The sequence below is a fragment of the Bison bison genome, unplaced genomic scaffold (genome assembly GCF_000754665.1).
Source record: "Bison bison bison isolate TAMUID 2011002044 unplaced genomic scaffold, Bison_UMD1.0 scf7180017864371, whole genome shotgun sequence".
In the NCBI taxonomy this organism is placed as follows: Eukaryota; Metazoa; Chordata; class Mammalia; order Artiodactyla; family Bovidae; genus Bison; species Bison bison.
In genome coordinates, this window is record NW_011494943.1 from 1,905,138 (window position 1) to 1,923,998 (window position 18,861).

The 18,861-nt window shown below is 47.3% G+C and overlaps 1 protein-coding gene across 3 annotated transcripts in view; it reads right to left on the minus strand.

Annotated features, from left to right (window-relative positions):
• Positions 1-314: 314 nt before the first annotated feature.
• ABCA9 (ATP-binding cassette, sub-family A (ABC1), member 9) overlaps positions 315-18,861 on the minus strand; it is a 54,946-nt gene continuing 36,399 nt past the window's right edge. For all 3 annotated transcript variants that reach the window (XM_010856073.1, XM_010856074.1, XM_010856072.1), the window contains 16 exons: positions 17,614-17,787; positions 16,991-17,104; positions 16,718-16,837; positions 13,999-14,067; positions 13,227-13,318; positions 11,987-12,107; positions 11,198-11,315; positions 10,441-10,532; positions 6,559-6,719; positions 5,490-5,565; positions 5,325-5,419; positions 4,163-4,282; positions 3,861-4,001; positions 3,136-3,215; positions 835-890; positions 315-497 (listed from right to left, as the gene is read on the minus strand). In XM_010856073.1, the coding sequence (XP_010854375.1) occupies positions 402-497; positions 835-890; positions 3,136-3,215; positions 3,861-4,001; positions 4,163-4,282; positions 5,325-5,419; positions 5,490-5,565; positions 6,559-6,719; positions 10,441-10,532; positions 11,198-11,315; positions 11,987-12,107; positions 13,227-13,318; positions 13,999-14,067; positions 16,718-16,837; positions 16,991-17,104; positions 17,614-17,787 (1,725 nt within the window). In that variant the 3' untranslated portion in view covers positions 315-401. The remainder of the gene's footprint in view (positions 498-834; positions 891-3,135; positions 3,216-3,860; positions 4,002-4,162; positions 4,283-5,324; positions 5,420-5,489; positions 5,566-6,558; positions 6,720-10,440; positions 10,533-11,197; positions 11,316-11,986; positions 12,108-13,226; positions 13,319-13,998; positions 14,068-16,717; positions 16,838-16,990; positions 17,105-17,613; positions 17,788-18,861) is intronic.

The window sequence follows — 18,861 nt, forward strand, 5'->3', positions numbered from 1 at the left end:
CTTCCCGACCCAGGGATCAAACCTGTGTCTCCTGCAGGCGAAATGTTTACCATTTAGCCACCTGCCTACTTAAAAAGGGAAAATAGTTAAGATTTTAAAGGTCAGAGACGTTTAAATTAATTTAAATTAATTTCTGTATCATTCTTAGAAACATAAAAATTCCCTAATCAGGTGCATTTTTTAAAAAATCTGCTGCCGTGTGAAACGCTGGGTTCAGTTGCTGTTTCGGAGGCTGCCTGGTCCACTGAGCGTCAGTGCTCTGACCTTACTCCTTAGTCCCACTATCCATCATATTATTGAGAAAAGTGATGACGTGAGTTTCAAAAGCATTTTGAAATCATATCTGAGCCAAGGTATATTAACGCTATAAAATATGGTCTTAAAAATAGTGGATTTGGGCTTTAAGGCTCTTCCTGCAGGAGCTTCCACCTCACGGAGAGATCAACTTCCTCATCAGAATTGTCCCATTCCTGCTCCTTGCAGAGTTCCAGGAAAACCTGCAACAGAGGAAGAAATGAAGAGATGGGGTGACCACTGCTTCCTGTAGCCCCAAGTGAGTGAAGAGTGTGTGCACATATGGTATCTTTATATTCCGTGAAGAGTAAAGTGTTAGTCACTCAGTCATGTCTGACTCTCTGGGACCCCAAGGATTGTAGCCTGCCAGGCTCCTCTGTCCATGCGATTCTCCAGGCAAGGATACTGGAGTGGGTTGTCATTTCCTCCTCCAGGGGATCTTCCCAACCCAGGGGTTGAACCCGGGTTTCCCACGTTGCAGGTGGATGCTTTATCGTCTGAGCCACCTGGGATGCTGTGGGATGTGTAAAATGGACCCACCTGCTCCAGGCTGCACTGGGAGAGGCTGTACTCCTCCAGGTCGAAGTTCTGTTTAACTGCAGAAGGATGGACGTGTATTAGAACTGCAAATGTCTTTCATTTATAAATTTGCCAAGTCATGTACCAAGGGTACACAGGGGCAGATCTTAAATACACAGGGTGGGTAATAAACTTGGATTAAATATGGGAATGCATGTTCACCAGGTGGTCCTCTCTCTCATCATCTTAGAGCTCGGGCAGAAGGGCCACAAGACTGAAAACAGGACACGAGGTTCTGGACTGCCCACGCGGGTTGCGCTAAAGGCTGGACCACTGCCTCCAGCCGCTCTGCATCTGCCCTCACTCTCCTCCACTCTGCTCTCTGCTCCAGAGCCTGACTCGGTGGGCTCCTCCTGGGGGGTTCCGCCAGTGGAAAGCCCAGGAGGAGGGACAGAGAGAGAGGAGACGGAGCTTTTATCCCTCCATGTCCTCCCTGACCCCAGGCATGTCCTTTGATTCAAGGTCACTTCTTCCCTCAAGATGGCAGATTCTACCCGACTCTACTCCCAGGGTCCAGTCACCACCTCCTCTCTTCATCTCTTTGGACCTAAGAACGGGAACCGTGGTGTCAAGTCCAGCCTCAGGTGACTGCACTGTTCCCGGCACCTTGCCAAAGAGCCCCTTTATAAACAAAAGCTCCTGGAATTATCCTTTTTTAGTTTTTAAATGTATGTTTTTGTTTTTGTTTTTTTTGGCTGCTTGTGGGATCTCCTCTGACCAGGAATCCAACCTGTGCACCCCTCACTGGAAGCTTGGAGTCAACCACTGGACCACCAGGGGAGTCAGTCCTACTTTTGAGTTCACTACCTTTTACCCACGTGGAGAGAAGAACCACGAGTGGAAAGAAGACCCTGGAGAGTCGCGATTTCTTGTGGACAGTTAGTTACTAGACAACAGTTAGTTACTAGACCAACATGGCCCCGGCCTCTAGAAGACCTTGTTGTTGGTGTTTACTTACTCAGTCGTGTCTGACTCTTGTGACCCCCATGGACGGTAGCCCGACAGTCTCCCCCATCTGTGGGATTTCCCAGGCAAGGATACTGCAGTGGGTTGTCATTTCCTTCTCCAGGGGTTCTTCCCGACCCAGGGATCAAACCTGCATCTCCTGCATTGGCAGGCGGGTTCTTTACCAATGAGCTGCCTGGGAAGCCCCTAGAAGACCTACTAGACGCCAACTATACCCCCAATCACACCACCAGCTGTGAAAGCCAAAAACGCAGGGAGCCCCATTTTATAGTGCTGCATTTTCACAAACCACGGGTGTGCGGCCGCCCCGCACCTGTCGCGACCGTGGTGCTGCGTTCCCAGCGGCATTTCCTCAGTTTGTCTTTCTGTGTCACATGTTGCTAATTCTCAAGATATTTCAAATGTTCCATTCTGATTCTATTTTTCATGCTGATCCGTGACCTTCCATATTATTATAAAACAAAGATTACCACTCGTTTAAGACTCAGATGGAGGCTCTCATTTTTTAGCAATAACATATTCTAAATTATGGCAACTAATTACAGTTTTTCGAAACAATGTTATCACACACTTAATGAACTATGGCACAGTGTAAACAGCCTTTTTTTTTATTTGGAAGTGGACCATTTTTAAAGTCTTTATTGAATTTGTTACAATATTGTTTCTGTTTTATGTTTTGACTTTTTAGCCTCGAGGCATGCTGGATCTTAGCTTCCCTGACCAAGGATCGAACTTGCACCCCTTGCATTGGAAGGTGAGGTCTTAAACACTAGACTGCCAGGGAAGTCCCCTAAACATCACTTTTATATGCCCTGGGAAACCAAAACACTCATGAGACTTCCTTCATTGCAGCATTCAATATATAGTGATGTCTGGAACCCAACCCACAATACCTCCAAGGTCTGCCTGTATCCCCAGAAGTTGCCACATCACTGGCTGAGAACCTCTGGATTAAAACCTTACTATTTACTTATAGTATGTGAAGTGAAAGTCGCTCAGTCGTGTCCGACTCTTTGCGACCCCATGGACTGTATAGTCCCTGGAATTCTCCAGGCCAGAATACTGGAGTGGGGAGCCTTTCCCTTCTTCAGGGGATCTTCCAGACCCAGAGATTGAACCTGGCCTCCCGCATTGCAGGCAAATTCTTTACCAGCTGAGCCACAAGGGAAGCCCTTATCATATAATATAGTATAATGTCACATTTTAGGCCCATGTGTTGATACTTCTTATGCTGGTTTTATGCAAGACTTGAATGTGATCGGTTTCCAGAGGCTCACTCGCAGCAGGCACTCTCACCTGTCTCTAAACTGAAGAAGGCATGTGATAAAGGGTGTACATCCTCAACAGGCAACTTGTAGACCACCAGGGAGGCGAACCTGGGGGCGAGGAGAGATAGCTGAGTTCAGGACCTGGAGGCACGGCCGCGAACAGGTGCCATGTCTGGGAAGGGGCAGCAGGCTCGTCCAGGGCTTGGCTGTGCGCCTGGAGCTACCGCAACATTGTGAACTCAATTGCAACCCAATATATAAAATAAATAAACAGGCCCTTGAAAGTTAAAAGAAAAGAAAAAGGAAGAATATTAATTCCCTTACAAGAATCAGCTTCCAAACCAGGACTTGGTTCTCTTATTTCCCTCCTGTGCTATCCCTTGGAATTGGATGTCTCAAGAGTTGACTCATTGGAAAAGACTCTGATGCTGGGAGGGATTGGGGGCAGGAAGAGAAGGGGACGACAGAGGATGAGATGGCTGGATGGCATCACTGACTCCATGGACGTGAGTCTGAGTGAACTCCAGGAGTTGGTGATGGACAGGGAAGCCTGGCATGCTGTGATTCATGGGGTCAAAAAGAGTCGGACACGACTGAGCGACTGAACTGAACTGAACTACTCCCTGAAGTCCTCATGATTCCCATATAGTTTTTTTTTTTTTTTTGAAGAATGAGAAGATGAAGCTTTTATATCTCGCCATCACAGAAAAACAGAACAAAGACCAGGATGAATCAGAATGAGCCCGCATTGACCTCTCTTGCCGAGCAGCCTGGGGGAAGATCCTCAGGACCTCGGCGTGCAGAGCCTCCAGCCGGGCCAGGCTCTTCAGCTTCATCTCCAGCAGGTAGTCTCTGCCGAACTTGCTCTTCAGATGCTGGATGGAGCCGATACACCTGGAGGTGAGAGGAGGGTCAGCCGGCAGGGGAAGCGAGGGGAAACCCACCGCTGGGGACGCGGGGTCCTGGGACCAGGGCAGCCGGCCAGCCCACTCCACGCAGAGACCACCGTGTCGGGGAGATGCCCTCACTCAGAGCGCGCCCGGGGACCCACCCACCTCAGGCTCCCGGACACCATGACGGCCACGCGGTCGCACACGGCCTCCGCCTCGGCCATGGAGTGGGTGGTCAGCAGGGCGCCCCTCGCCGTGTTTCTAACGGAGGCCCGGATCAGCTGCCTGAAGTGAGGCCAAGGAAAATAAACATCAACCAGTGGGGATGCTCCAGACGGTGTGAAAATAACATAACAGCGTTTCCACGGGCACTGATGAAACAAAGAGCGAATTCAGATTCACTCCTCAAAGACAGGAGGTTCGCAGGGACAACGGGCATGGAAAGAACCAAGCAAACAGGGTGTCTCACTCGGAGCAGGGCTTCAGCTGAATGCAGGGAATGATAGTAGGTACAAGCTTGTCTACAGGGACGCTGCATTTCAATAATATTTATGAGAAGGCAGTAGGAGGAAAGAGGAGACCTTATGTAAAAGCATGATGATAATGACATATGCCCCAAAGCCCAGAATGACAGATTTTAGAAAATTCTTCACATGATTGGAGAACATATTGAGTATAATCTATAACAAATTTTTGAATCATTATATTGTACAACTGAAACTAATATCATATTATACATCAGTTATACTTCAATAAAAGATTTTGTAAATAAGATAAAATGAATAATTTGCATGTCAAAAAAGAGAATACATGAATTTATTCTTCCCTCCATAAGAATTATGTATCGGGTGATGTTGCAAAAGATTTAAACTTAATAATAGATTGATCTGATTAAATAAAAAAGTGAGTCTTGAATACTTCCTTGGAAGAGCTAAGATGAAAATGAAATTTTTAGAGTGAGGATTGAGTTACAATTACCTTTTTCTCCTTAATAAAAACTGGATGTGATATGACATCAGGATTTTTTTCTTCATACTGTTTTTTTCTGGTAATGTGGACATCTTTCCCTTTATAAACAATGGTTTAATTTTTTTTTCTTTTTTTATTGCGTCAAGGACATTTTTAGTGGGAAATTTCAGACTTCCAAATGACAACTGCAAAGCGGTTGCTTAGGTGCATTCATACAAGTGAGTCCAAGGGGAAGGACATCTGTCAGCACAGGAAAAATCTCCACTCTCACCACTGGATCTAACATAACCAGCAGTGTTTTTGAGGGTCCGCTGTTACAGGTGACACACTCGCTCAGGGGTGCCCCGACGCCCCTCACCACATCTGCAGCTGCCCCTCGGGGTCCATCCCTGTGCTCGGCTCATCCAGGAGCAGCAGGCCCGGGCTCCCCAGGACGCTCAGCGCGAAGCTCAGCTGCAACAGAGAGGAGCCGCGTCGGCGCCGGCCTGGGCGCGCGGGGCAGGGGGCGGGGGGCCCTCCCTACCTTTCTCTTGGCCCCCTCGGGTAAGGCCTTGGCGGGGAGCGCCATCTGGTCCTGCAGCTTCAGCGCATCCGCCAGCCTGCGGGAAGCAGGGGGAGTCAAACCCACAGCACCCTGCTCGGGGCGGGGGATGCGTGGGGGAGAACCAGCAAGTCAGAACAGATGCAGAGAGTTTAAATGAGGCTCAGAGTGATCCTAAAAGTGAAACCACCTAGGGTGTTTTATGAACCCTTCTTGGCAGCCAGACTCATATCTGCAGTGCTTTCTTTCTGTACTGAGAACAGTGAGTATATGATCCTATATGATCCTGCAAAGATCCTGCAATCCCACACTAGGGCAGACATCCAAAAAAGACAAAAACTCTCAATCTGAAACCATACATGCGGCTCTATTCACAGTAGCCAGGACATGGAAACAGCGCAAATGCCCATCAGTGCTCAAATGGGTTAGGAAGGTGTGGTGCACACAGCAATGGGAGATTACTCAGCCGTAAGAAAGAATGAAATATTGTCACTTTCAGCAATGCACATAGGTCGAGAGAAGTTAGTGTGAAGTAAGTCAGACAAAGGCAAATAGTATATGATGTCACTTATATGTAGAATCTAAAAATATAATACAAATGATTCCATATACAAAACAGAAATAGGCTCACAGAGCTAGAGAAACAAACTTACGGTTACCAAAGGGGAAAGGGGTGAGGGGCGGGATAAATCAGGACTTTGGGTTTAACAGATACAAACTACTATACGTAAAATAGCTATGCAACAAGGATTCGCTGTATAACACAGGGGACTGTATTCAGTATCTTGTAATAGCCCATGATGGAAAAGAATCTGAAAAAAAATATGGCTGAGTCACTTTGTTGTATACCTGAAACTAACACCGTATTGTAAGTCAACTATACATCAGTTAAGAAATAATAACGCGTGGCCTTTTTCTCTCCAGGCTTAAAGAGAGCAAAAACACTGAACTGGGGTCTAGACGATCAACAAGTATGGAGCTATCAGCCCGCCTCATCCTGTGTGAAGGTGTCTCAGCCCAGGTGGGGAGCAGGTGATGCCCCCCAACGCACCTGGTGATAGCAGCTGCGGCGTCCGCCCTCTGCAGCCCTTTCACAGCGGCCGACACCTCGAGGTGCTCCCTCACCGTCAGGCCGGGCCACAGCGCGCTCTCCTGGGGGCAGTACCCCAGGAACCCCGGGGGCACCCCTCCGCTGCCCCCTGCGAGCAGCACCTGTAGAGACAAGGTCATTCTCACATTCCCTCCAAAACCACGTGTGTAGGCACTGAGCGTTATTTCAGTGGTGTCCTCCTGCTCACACAGGGCCAAGAGTCCAGAAGTGAGCGGGTGATCGCTAGCTCTGGGGAAAAGATGGTTGAAAACAAAAAGGCAGACCCTCCACACTGTTGCAGGACAGGTCCTCTATCACAGTTTGGACTTCGTTACCAAGTCCATGAAAGAATTCAAGTCGCTTATTGGGTTGTCCAATTGTTGTTTAGTCACTAATCGTGTCTGACTCTTTGTGACCCCACGGACTCTAACCCTCCAGGCTCCTCTGCCCATGGAATTTCCCAGGCGAGAATACTGGAGTGAGTTGCCATATCCTCCCCCACGGGATCTTCCCGATCCAGGGATCCAACCGAGTCTGTCTCCTGCATTGGCCGGCAGATTCTTTACCACTGAGCCACCTGGTAAGCCTGGCTGTCCAATGCTTGACTTCATTTACTGATCCAAACATCCATAGGAGCAGGTATTTATTGAAGACTCTGTTTTTCCAAAGTTAAAACTGTTACAATTACGGAGTATTTCACAAGTATATTGTGAAGATTAAATAAGCTAGTCTTTTCCAGCCCTCCTGCCAGGGGACACGTGGCCCGTACGGAGACACTTGTGTTGTCCTGATGGAGAATCTAGGGGGTTGAGGCCAAGGATGCTGCTAAATATCCCACAATGCACGGGACAGCCCTTCATAATAAGAATGATCTGGTCCAAAATGACACTGGTGTCAGACTGTTGACCAACCACTGTGCCAAAATGGAATAAAGGCTTAAAAGCATGGATGGACCTAGAAATTGTCATACTGAGTGAAGTAAGACAGACAAGGAGGAATATCGTATGACATTATGTGTAGAAGCTAAAAAGAAATGATACAAATGAACTAATTTAAAAACAGAAACCTCAGATACGCAGATGACACCACCATTATGGCAGAAAGCAAAGAACTAAAGAGCCTCTTGATGAAAGTGAAAGAGGAGAATGAAAAAATTGGTTTAAAGCTCAACATTCAGAAAACTAAGATCATGGCATCCAGTCCCATCACTTCATGGCAAATAGATGGGGAAACAATGGAAACAGTGAGAGACTATTTTTTTAAGCTCCAAAATCACTGCAGATGGTGACTGCAGCCATGAAATTAAAAGACACTTGCTCCTTGGAAGAAAACCTGTGACCAACCTAGACAGCATATTAAAAAGTAGAGACATTACTTTGCCAACAAAGGTCCATCTAGTCAAGCCTATGGTTTTTCCAGTGGTCATGTATGGCTGTGAGAGTTGGACTGTGAAGAAAGCTGAGCGCTGAAGAATTGATGCTTTTGAACTGTGGTGTTGGAGAAGACTCTTGAGAGTCCTTTGGACTGTTGGACTGCAAGGAGATCCAACCAGTCCATCCTAAAGGAAATCAGTCCTGAATATTCATTGGAAGGACTGATGCTGAAGCTGAAACTGCAATAACTTGGCCACCTGATGCAAAGAACTTACTCATTGGAAAAGACCCTGATGCTAAGAAAGACTGAAGGTGGGAGAAGGGGACGACAGAGGATGAGATGGTTGGATGGCATCACCGACCCGATGGAAATGAGTCTGAGTAAACTTGGGGAGTTGGTGATGGACAAGGAAGCCTGGCGTGCTGCAGTCCATGGGGTCACAAAGAGTCGGACATGACTGAGTGACTGCACTGAACTGATAAATAGAAACAGACACACAGATGCAGAAAAAACTTACGGTCGCCAGGGGGATGGGCTGGGGGAAGGGATAGTTAGGGAGTTTGGGATGGACACACACACGTGGCTGTGCTTAGAGTGGATAACCGACAAGGACGTGCTGTACAGCACAGGGGACTCTTCAGTGTTACGTGGCAGCCTGGATGGGAGGGAATCTGGGGGAGAAGGGATACATGTGTATGCATGGCTGAGTCCCTTTGCTGTTCACCTGAAACTATCACAACATCATTAATTGGCAATGTGAAATAAAAAGATATTTTTTAAGTTTAAAAAAAGAGAAGATAAACAACAAAAACAAGCATCCTGGCCCCCCAAACCCCAACATGTCCCCAGGGCCAAACCTGAGAAATCCTGAACTAAGGTAAATGGAAACTTCTCAGCACTAGTCTGGAACACAGGAATCAATAAATACATGCATTTATTATTTTTATGGGCCGGATACCGTGCCATATAATAATAACAACAGGTATGTGTACCAGTGCTTACATTTTCTGTGTTTTAAATTATTTTGGCCTCAGAAAAACCCGACCTGACTGGGGCGTTAGCTGGATAGTCCTGTTTCACACATGAGGAAACAAACAAGCCTCGATTGTTGGGATCGTGCAGGAGGCCGTTCGAGGTGGAGCTGGGAGTGGGAACTGCGGCCTGCCCTGGGAAGGCAGGCCCGAGACGTCAGGGCTGTGTCGTCTCTGCCCGGGACTGAGGAGGAGAGCCCTCACTAACCTGGCCTCCTAGAACTTTCACTCTAGAGAGAGAAACAGGAAACACATCAGCAAGCACGCATGTGAGTGAATCGCAGCGCCTGCTGACCGCTTTCAGGGCAATAAAGGTGTTAGCCACAAGTGTCACAGGGAAAGGCCTCTGGGGATGTGGATTTTAAAGTGATGAGAAGGAGATGAGCAGACACTCGAAGAGCCGAGGGCAGAGCGCTCCAGCCCCGGGAGAGTCCACCCCAGGGTCTCACAGTGGGAAGACCACCAAAGGCTAGTGGGAGCCAAGGTCATCAACGGAGCCCAGACCCTCCAGGGCCTTTCACGGCCCCGGTGAAGGTTCTGCACGCACTCCGGCTGCGGGGTTATAAGCAGGGTGATGGCACGAGCACTTCTGCATTTTTCTAAGGACTACCCTGGCTGCCGAGGAGTGAGAGGGGAAGGGAGACCAAGGGCACCATCAGCTTCTCGTGGTGAGCATGCTCTCTGGCCTTCACCTTCTGACCAGTGTCAACAGCGTCTGCCCTCCAGACGTGCGATACTGTGGGTCTTCCTTGGTGGCCTGGGGGCTGAGACTCTGCTCCTAACGTGGGGGGCCCAGGTTCAATCCCTGAACCTGGGATTGCGCCCTATAACTTCAGGTTCAATCCCCGAATCCCTGTTTGATGTTGCAACTAAGAGCCATTGCAGATAAATAAATAAATATTATTAAAAAAAGAACAACAAAAAAGACAAAGTTGCAATCCTTCAATCCTCTGTCCATTACTTTACACAACTTGGCCCAGGCATAGCACCCCACTGTATTCATATACTATTGTGGTTTTTTGCTTTGGAACATGGACAATTTTTCACTAATCTAAGAGTTCTATTTTCTGAATAAATCCTGGATCTTGGCAGTCTGATTCAGCAAATTCTCAGGATACATAAGTTTAAAAAAGAAAAAAAGAAAGACTTTTGACCGTGAACAAAGCTAATGTTTAGCTTTACTTTCCCAAATGTTTCCTGTGAGTGCGTCTATTTTTCACTCAGTACAAGGCATAGAATAGATAACACACAGGCTTCGGTGCCTAACTATTTTTGGAATTAAGGGGAGACGTTTTTCATTAACCCTTTTCATTCAATGCATAAATAAGAATGATTAATAAGAAAGGACCAGATATGTATTTTTGAGATTGGCATCTGCAGTCACTGGGAACGCTTCTTCTGGCAGCACTGACGAGCGTATTTCCGCGTGTTTACTCACCTGCCCTGCGGTTGGTCTCGTGTCTCCAGTTATCATCTTGATGGTTGTGCTTTTACCGGCTCCGTTGTGTCCCAAGAGCCCTATGACTTCCCCTGAAAGAAACAGGTACACTCAGAATTATCCCTGCAAATTGTTACAATAAAAGTAACACAAATGTTCTTTCATGGCTCACCATGTGTCAAACCATAGTCATTATTTCACTTACTCTTCGCACACACACCTGAGTGCTGTCACTAGCTTCATTTTGCAGGCAAGGAAATGGAGATGCAAAGAGAATTGAGAATAAAATGACCAGGGTCATGCAGCCAATCTGAGGTTGAGCTGGAATCTGAAGCGCATTTTGCATTTAACCAACACGCTGCAGAACATGCTATTTGTGAGGATGGATGCGCTGCGGTACCCCAGGGGGTTCCTTCCTGGGAACGAATCCCTGTTGTGAAATTAATTATATTACTTAAAAAATAAGCCCAGCCTTCTTAACAGAAGGACCGCCTCCTTTTTGGTCATTGTTCTCATCGTTGCTTTTTTCTGTGTGTCTGTCTGAATGGAACAGAACTGTCTTCCTATGCAAGGAAACACCATTGTAATTATAGCTGAGATTTTCCACAGGCTGGCTCGGCCGTAGCCTGTGGAGGAGGGCTGGCTGCCCTCCGGGTTCATCTGCAGACAGTCCCGGATTCAGACCCTCCCAGGCCCTTCAGGAGACCTCACAGTTACGGGTCAAGACGGCTCTGCCAGCAGAACGACTGGTTCCCACCTTTTTTCACGCAGAAAGAGACGTTTCTTGTGGCTACTTTTTTCTTCCTCTTGGCAAAACAGTTTTTCTTTCTGCCTGCATATTCCTTCCGTAGACAGCTGGCCACAATGGCAGGTTTCTGGAAAGGCAAGGAAAGTCCGATGCAGCTTCATTCTCACCGTGAAACGAGTGCGTGTCCCCTCCTCCCCGGGTCCAGATCTCTCCTGCTAGATGCCATGAGTCAGACCAGCCCTCCCCGCTAGAAACTGCCATTTTCCAGCAAACTGCCCCAGTCTTGTACATCCCTTCAGGGAAAAGACATCTGTACTGCAGCACACGATTCCTGCTTGCTGTTCCTCCGAAAACTGGAATAGAGACATCCACCCAACCAGTAGGTCTGTGAAGAGGTGTGTTCATGTACACACACCCACAGGCACACAAACACACACACAGACACACAAACAGATGCATCCGGGCACACAAAGACACACACACCTCAGAGGAACTCTCTGCCCTGAACTGCAGTGAACTGTACTCAGTTTAGAAAACTTTCAATGTCTCGCTTTGGTTTTGTGATGATTAGCTTTATTTGCCAAAACTACGACTCTGAAAAAGGCATGAAGAAGTCAGTGTGTGTGTGTTTCCTCGGTTCTCCCATCTTTGTGGGCACTGCATACTCACAGAAGTCAAACGATGGGCTCCATGTGTAAGGACTAAAGAACCTCACGTGTTTTCGGAAAAGACAGACTGCGCGCTGGCCCCCCTGCCCGGACAGAGTCAAGTGCCCTATGTGTGATTTCACGGCTCTACCTCCTCCGAGTCCGGGGCGGCCACGGCGTCTGCTGTTCGCCTTCTTTCCGTCTGGACGTCTTCATCCTCCCCTTCAGGTTTCTCTGGGTTTGCAAAAACAGCACTGCTCCTTGGCGAAATTCTAAAAGCAAAACAGTGCAAATCTAAGAGGTTTCCAGCGGGAAACGTGCCCCCAAATGGTGAATTTTGTATGTACTGCGATCAATTATTTGGACAGATTGAGTAGCTGTGGGGCTCCCTTTGTGGCTCAGATGGTAGAGAATCCACAGCAGACTCTCAGTTTCCAGTCGACACTGTTGTCCTTTCAAACAGCCTTGCTCCCATCAGTGATGCTACTTTCGCTTCAGCCTGAGCTGAACGTTTGCCTGAGCATAACGCTCCTTATCCGTCGTGACGTCTCTGGAAAAGGATTTGGAGGCAGGGCTGCCCGTGAAAGGAACCTAGGAACTGTAATTTTAGCACAGACACTTCAGAATTCTGAGGCTTCGTGGCAACACCAGACCAAAATGCTTATCATCGGAGGCATGACCTTCAGAACCCAGGACTCGGACTCACCAGTAACTGAGCACCGGCGCTTCTTGGGAATGTGTGTCAGAATTACCCTTTTCCGACTGCTACCAACCGAATCCTCTCCTCCATCGTCCCACACCTCTGGTTACGGCTGCTCCCAAACTTCCACTGGCAGCCGATGCCCTAAAACAGAGCTGTCTCCCTGCCCCTCTCCTGCTCTGCTCGCTTAAGCTGGACTTGAGCTTGATTCCTCTTCTGAGTAAGGCAAGGTTTTCAAAGCACATCTGTCTTCATCTTCCACCGTGTAACTTTCAAAACTCTCCCTAAGCTTCTCTACCCAAGACCCTCCAGTACCGAGCTTCCGTGTTTCATGGTCCTGCAATACAGGCCTCCAAGTTCGTTCCAGCGGCCTTCTCAAATCTGCAGAAGGAGGTGTTTTTTCCAACTTTCATCCTTTCGCTCAGCTACTCCTCCTTCCTGGATGCCTAGACTTATCCAACTGCTTGCATAGATGTGCCCAGGCGTTGGTGATGGACAGGGAAGCCTGGCCTGCTGCAGTCCATGGGGTCACAAAGGTCGGACACGACTGAGTGGCTGAACAACAACTCTACACAGTCCCTTTAGAACAATTCTACACAACACTTTCTATGCAATTAATTAGACATATTAAAATGTCTTTAAACAATGAGTATTAAAATAAGACGTGAAATAGTATTTGAATTTTCTTAACCTGAACACAGGATCCTTTCTCATTGGTTTCTTCCTAAATTTCATTTCCAGACATCGTAAGATAAAGAGGAAAATGAAGAAATGAAGGTAAGGCTGGGGAGAGAAAGACAATCACCATGAGCATCAGTACAAGAGCAACTCCCATATTGGAACTGATTTAAGGAGCTTGATCATGTACAAGGTTTTTAAGGATTTGGTAACATTTTCACAAGATTGAAAGATAATATCGTTAATATTTTATGAAGCTCTCCTAGTCTGTGTTACTGTACTTAAGAGAAATCATGACAGAAATAGTAAGCTGGGCTTCCCTGGTGACTCAGTGGGGAAGACTCTGCCGGCCAGCGCAGGGGACATGGGTTCGATCCCTGATTTGGGAAGATCCCACACGCCACAGGGAAGCTGAGCCCGGGAACCACAGCTCACTCAGTTCTGGAGCCCAGAGCCCGTGCTCCACCACGAGAGAAGCCGGGGCAGTGAGCAGCCCACACAGCACAGCTAGAGCGCGGCCCCAGCTCTGCAACGAGAGAGAGCCCACGCAGGCTTCTCTGTTTATTTTTAAGTAAATAAATAAAATTATTGTAAGAAAAGAAAATAATGAGTTGATACTAGCACTACCCACAGCACTGAGAGTTCGGGCTTCCCACTCAGTGTCAGACGATGAGTATTAAGTAGTGGCCAGATGCCGGAAGTCAGGAATTAAAACTGTTCATTTAACACAGAGCATACAAAGCTGTCCCCTCAGGCAAGAACATTTAATGAAAGCATCTTCTTACGATTAGCAATGTCAGAAATGCAACCTGCTGTTCTGAAGCCCCCAAGTAATCCACAGAGTCGGGAGAAATCTGTGAAACGAAGAGAAAGGGGTGTTTAGACGCACCTTGATCTGTGTGTGAATCTCTTCCCACAAAAAATGATGCCCATTAAACGACTCGCCTGCATTCTACGTGAGTTATCTTCTACATCGGGTAAGAGTCAGTTCCTAACTGCGCACCTTCCTTGCTTCCAAGGTCACTTGGCGACCTACCTGCCCACCTGAGTTTGGCTGTAGCTCAGATGCGTCTGTGCAGGAGTGAGCAGGATTTGCTCTGCTGGCAGAAACCTGGGTGGTGCTGTGGGACCCACTGAAGCCAAGGGCAAGACGTGCCTGGACTTACCCCCGCCCGCTGCCTTTCTCACCACACCTGTGCTACAGAACCATCGCGCTGCTCTGTCACCCGCTCCCCCTGCTCTGGGGAACACCTGTGACCGTCCCTTCGCCTGGGCTTTCACCTGCACACACTCAAAGGTGTGGTTTCCATCAGCACTATCTAAAAGGCCTCCCAGCGCTTTTGTGAATGAGGGGCAAAGGATCTGTTTTGTTTCTCGAGCTGTTTTTCCCAAGACTTCTTTTCTGAGCATCTTTAATCTGATGTAGTAAATCTCTAACCAACACAGCCATCCACCATCTAAGATGATTGTTTTCATATTGGATGACCTGCCAGGATCCTGACGTCATCTTGCTAACATCCAAGGACTGGATCATATGCAAAATCGACTTCAGGCTCCCTGGTCTTTGCCCTGTCTGCCACCAATTTTATTCTGAGCATCCTTTCTCTATAATTTGGAGTTGGTGACGCTCCACCCACCACTCCTCTGTCCACAGACCCCCTCCTTGTCTCCTCCTCTTCCTCATTCCCGAGCTTAGACGCCACGGTCCGTTGTCATGAGCTCTCTTTATACAGAAACGCTGCCCCTGACCCTTTGCTTCATCAACTCATCTGGCAAAACCCTAACCCTGGTCAAACCGAATTCTCCACGTCTCCTGAGTTACACAAGAGAAGCAGACAAGATGACAGAAACTTAACTCTGCTGACTTCACTTGGAAAGTAGGGTCGGGGGGGTCCTCTGGCACTGTCTCCGTTCTGCTGACCTGCCCTCTGAAACAATTTTTCACATCTTTTCTTCTACCTTCAAAGTCCCAAGACCTCCCTTCACTTCACTCAGATGATAATTTACCCTTTCTCCCTAAGAAAGGAGAATATTTCAGTTTCCATATGCTCTGGTCATGATCTTTTTTTTTTTCCTGTGGCTTTTTTTTTTTTTAAATTGGACCCGGCAAAGATCAGTATCATCTCTTTACAATGTTGTGTTGGTTTCTGCCAGCCAATGGAGTGAATCAGGTATACGAATATGCATACATCCCCTCCCTGTTGATCCACCCCCCTCCCCAGCCCACCCTCTAGGTCCTCACAGAGCACTGAGCCGACCTCCCTGTGCAGCTTCCCGCTAGCTCACTGTCCTACGCGCGCTGGTGTGTACTGTCAATGCCACTCTCTCGACTTGCCCCACCCTTCCCGTCCCATCACCGCCCCGCCTCTCTGTCTGCGTCTGGAAGACTCCCGCTTTAGTGACAGGAGCCCTCCCACCCCACACAGCTTGTGCTCTCTATGCCATCTTTTCCCAGATCTTCAAGGACTTGGCTTCCAAGCTACTCCATCTTTCTCTCACCTAAAATTTCTCTCACATCAGCACAGAATCTCCTTTCTTAAACCTAAATCTAATCTCACTCATCCACTCTTCCATCTCAGTGATACTTTTTTTAGCAAAGCTCCTAGAACTATGTGTCTATGACCACCTCACTAGCTCTTAACTCTGCATTATATACTAAGCTCGCTCCTTCTAAGCTTTGTGTCCACCCTTCCACTGAAACCTGTCTTGTGAACATCACCAAGGACTCTAATCTGGTCCAGCCCAGCAGTTTCTTCTCAATTATCATCTTTCTAGACCGCTCATTAGACGAATCCCTCCATCCTTTTTGAAGTATGCTTTGTTGCCATCTGACACACATCCTTATTTACCCTAAGTGTTCAGGGTGGGTTTGAGAGATGAGATTCTGGTGCACAAATTTCCTCCTTTTTTTCTCATCCCTCACAGGCTCCTTCTTAAACTGGTTTGTGGAGTCCTCCTCTTCCCAATCTTTAAAGTTTGTAGTTCAAAGCCAAATGCTTCATTTTCTTTTCAATCTAACAACGCTTACTCTGTAGATTATACAAGCTAGTCCTGTGGCTTTAAACATCACTCACAAGCATGTGAATCTCAGGGGTTCAGCTTTTGTTTTGAACACACACACTGAGTTTCAGGCTCCTATGTCAAGTGACCACTTGCCATTTCCCACCGCACGTCTCTTAGGAACCTTAAACTTCGTGTGTCTGGAACGAATAGCAAAAGGGCATCTCTGCCACCTCCCAGTAGGCCCTTTGCCCCCAGGTGTGAGGGTGACCAAGAGAACTGCAAAATTCCACCACTGTGCCTTTGCCTCTGACCTTGATAAAGAATGGCGGGGCTTCCTGCTGAAGGAGAGTGTGACCCTCGCCTGTGGGAAGTGAAGTGATCTTCTGAAGACAGGCATTGAATGCTGACCTGCTGAGGGCTCTACGTAGGTTGCATCATATCCAAGGTTTTCTCCAACGGCAGCACATTTCATGAGCCCAGAACAGACGTGAAATTACTCACCTCAGAAAAAATGAGTTGAACACCAATCAGTGTGAAGGGTGGTATTAATATGGTGCAGAGAAACAGCCCTAGGAATCCGTATTCATTCAGATAATTAGCAACAATGGTGAAGAAGGTGACCTAAAATAAAAAGAGCATAGTTTGAGCAAAGTATAACATTCTGAAAGCAATATTAATTTACCACCATGCTTACTACAAAGATTGAAATATACATTCTCAGAACTATTAAAAATAGTTTAAAAATAAAGTAACATGCGCCACACGCGTACTTACAACTAAGAAGAAAAATGACCAAATGCCACTGTTCTTCCTCCCGTGGCGGAAAATGAATGAAATCACATACGTCAGGAGAACAAGAGATGAGACATAGCCAATTATACACAGGGTCTGAAAATAGAAATACTACAGTCACCTAAGGTAAATGCTATCTAAGTACACATTTATATTTAAACCCTACAGCAAGGAGATCAAACCAGTCAATCCTAAAGGAGATCAACCCTGAATATTCACTGGAAGGACTGTTGCTGAAGCTCTAATACTTGGGCCACCTGATGCGAAGAGCCGACTCATTGGAAAAGACCCTGATGCTGGGAAAGATTGAAGGCAGGAGAAGGGGACAACACAGGATGAGATGGTTGGATGGTATCACTGACTCAATGGACATGAATCTAAGCAAACTCCTGGAGATAGTGATGGACAGGGAAGCCTGGCGTGCTGCAGTCCATGGGGTTGCAAAGAGCTGGACACGACTTAGGGACTGAACAACAAGTTAAACTCAGCTTTCCAGATCTAAGCTATAACAAACATAATGGGAGGTTCTTTGGTTGAAGATGGATAATGCAACTGCATTTATTAAAAGTAGTCTAGGAAAGCCATTGATAACTTTTGCCACTTACCTGAACTGCCAGGCTTTGAATGATAAACACAAACTCGTCTGGGTTAAAAACATAATCCATTATTTGCATTAGAAGGAGGATCAAGAAGTACAGGGGAACGTCCACCAGCGCCTGCCCAAACCAGTAAGCGGAAGGGTAGAGGCCTGAGATCCGCAGCTGGGAGTGAACTTTTTTCTGATAAAGAAGCAAAAGAATCGTCAAAAGTTTTGAATAGTTTAGGCTGGAGAAATTGCAAATATGCATCCCAAAAGCATTCATTTCCTCTTTGTCTCTCTTATATATTATGCTAATTTAGCAAGTGACACTGTGACTTGCCCTGTTCCTATTTCAGGGGCATTGATAATGCTGTATGCCACCTTGTCTCCAGGAAGAAGGGATCTACACAGCATTGCCGTGGTGAGAAGATTCTTATTCTTTTCTTGTCAAAGCTACTGATGCCTCTGACACTTGCCTTGCAAGATGCACAGAGTTTCAAGAGAAGGAGGTGCACAATTTCCTGGAAGATTCTTAAGCTTTATGCCGAATGTAAACAGCACACTTATAATTGGCATCTTGCTTTGCTTCTTATGGGAGAAATTGCTCAAGAGAAGGATAGTTTAAGAGCAGGGTAAGTGAAAATTAATTTGAGTCCACCAGCAGCACCTGCTGAACTTTCACAAGGCTCAGTGGTGCAGAGGGAACCCCAGCAGAGGACGCTAAGGACGTGGAGACACGAGGAGGGAACTTGTGTGGCAGGGAAGCACCATGGATGCACAGAAAGTCTACCGTGGGTTCCTGACATTCTTATAGAATCTTCACAAAAAGAAGCTTTAAAGGGACACTCTTTTCCAGCAATAAGCCAAAGTACTCTGGTGCATTGCTTAGGGCTGTTACACCGGAGAACCTCGCCTCCGTCTGGAACGGGGATGGGATGGTGTCAGCAGGGAAGTAGAACCTGCCAGACAGAATCCGCGGTTCCCAGCCCGTTGATGGTACCTTCTGAGCTATCCTTCCTGAGGTCTCTCATTTAAGGCAAATAGCATATTCCGTATATTCGCCAAGCTTGATTCGAATGGTTGACCCTCCATTGTTTCAATTAGGTGCACGATGCGCATATACATGTGTGGTCATAAGACGGGGGCGGGGTCACAGGGTGTTAAGAACATAGCAATTGGGAGAGTAGCGCTGACCCATATACGCTACCGTGTGTAAGGCAGAGAGCTGGTGGGAGCTGCTGCGCAGCGCACGGAGCTCGAGCTTGGGGCTCGT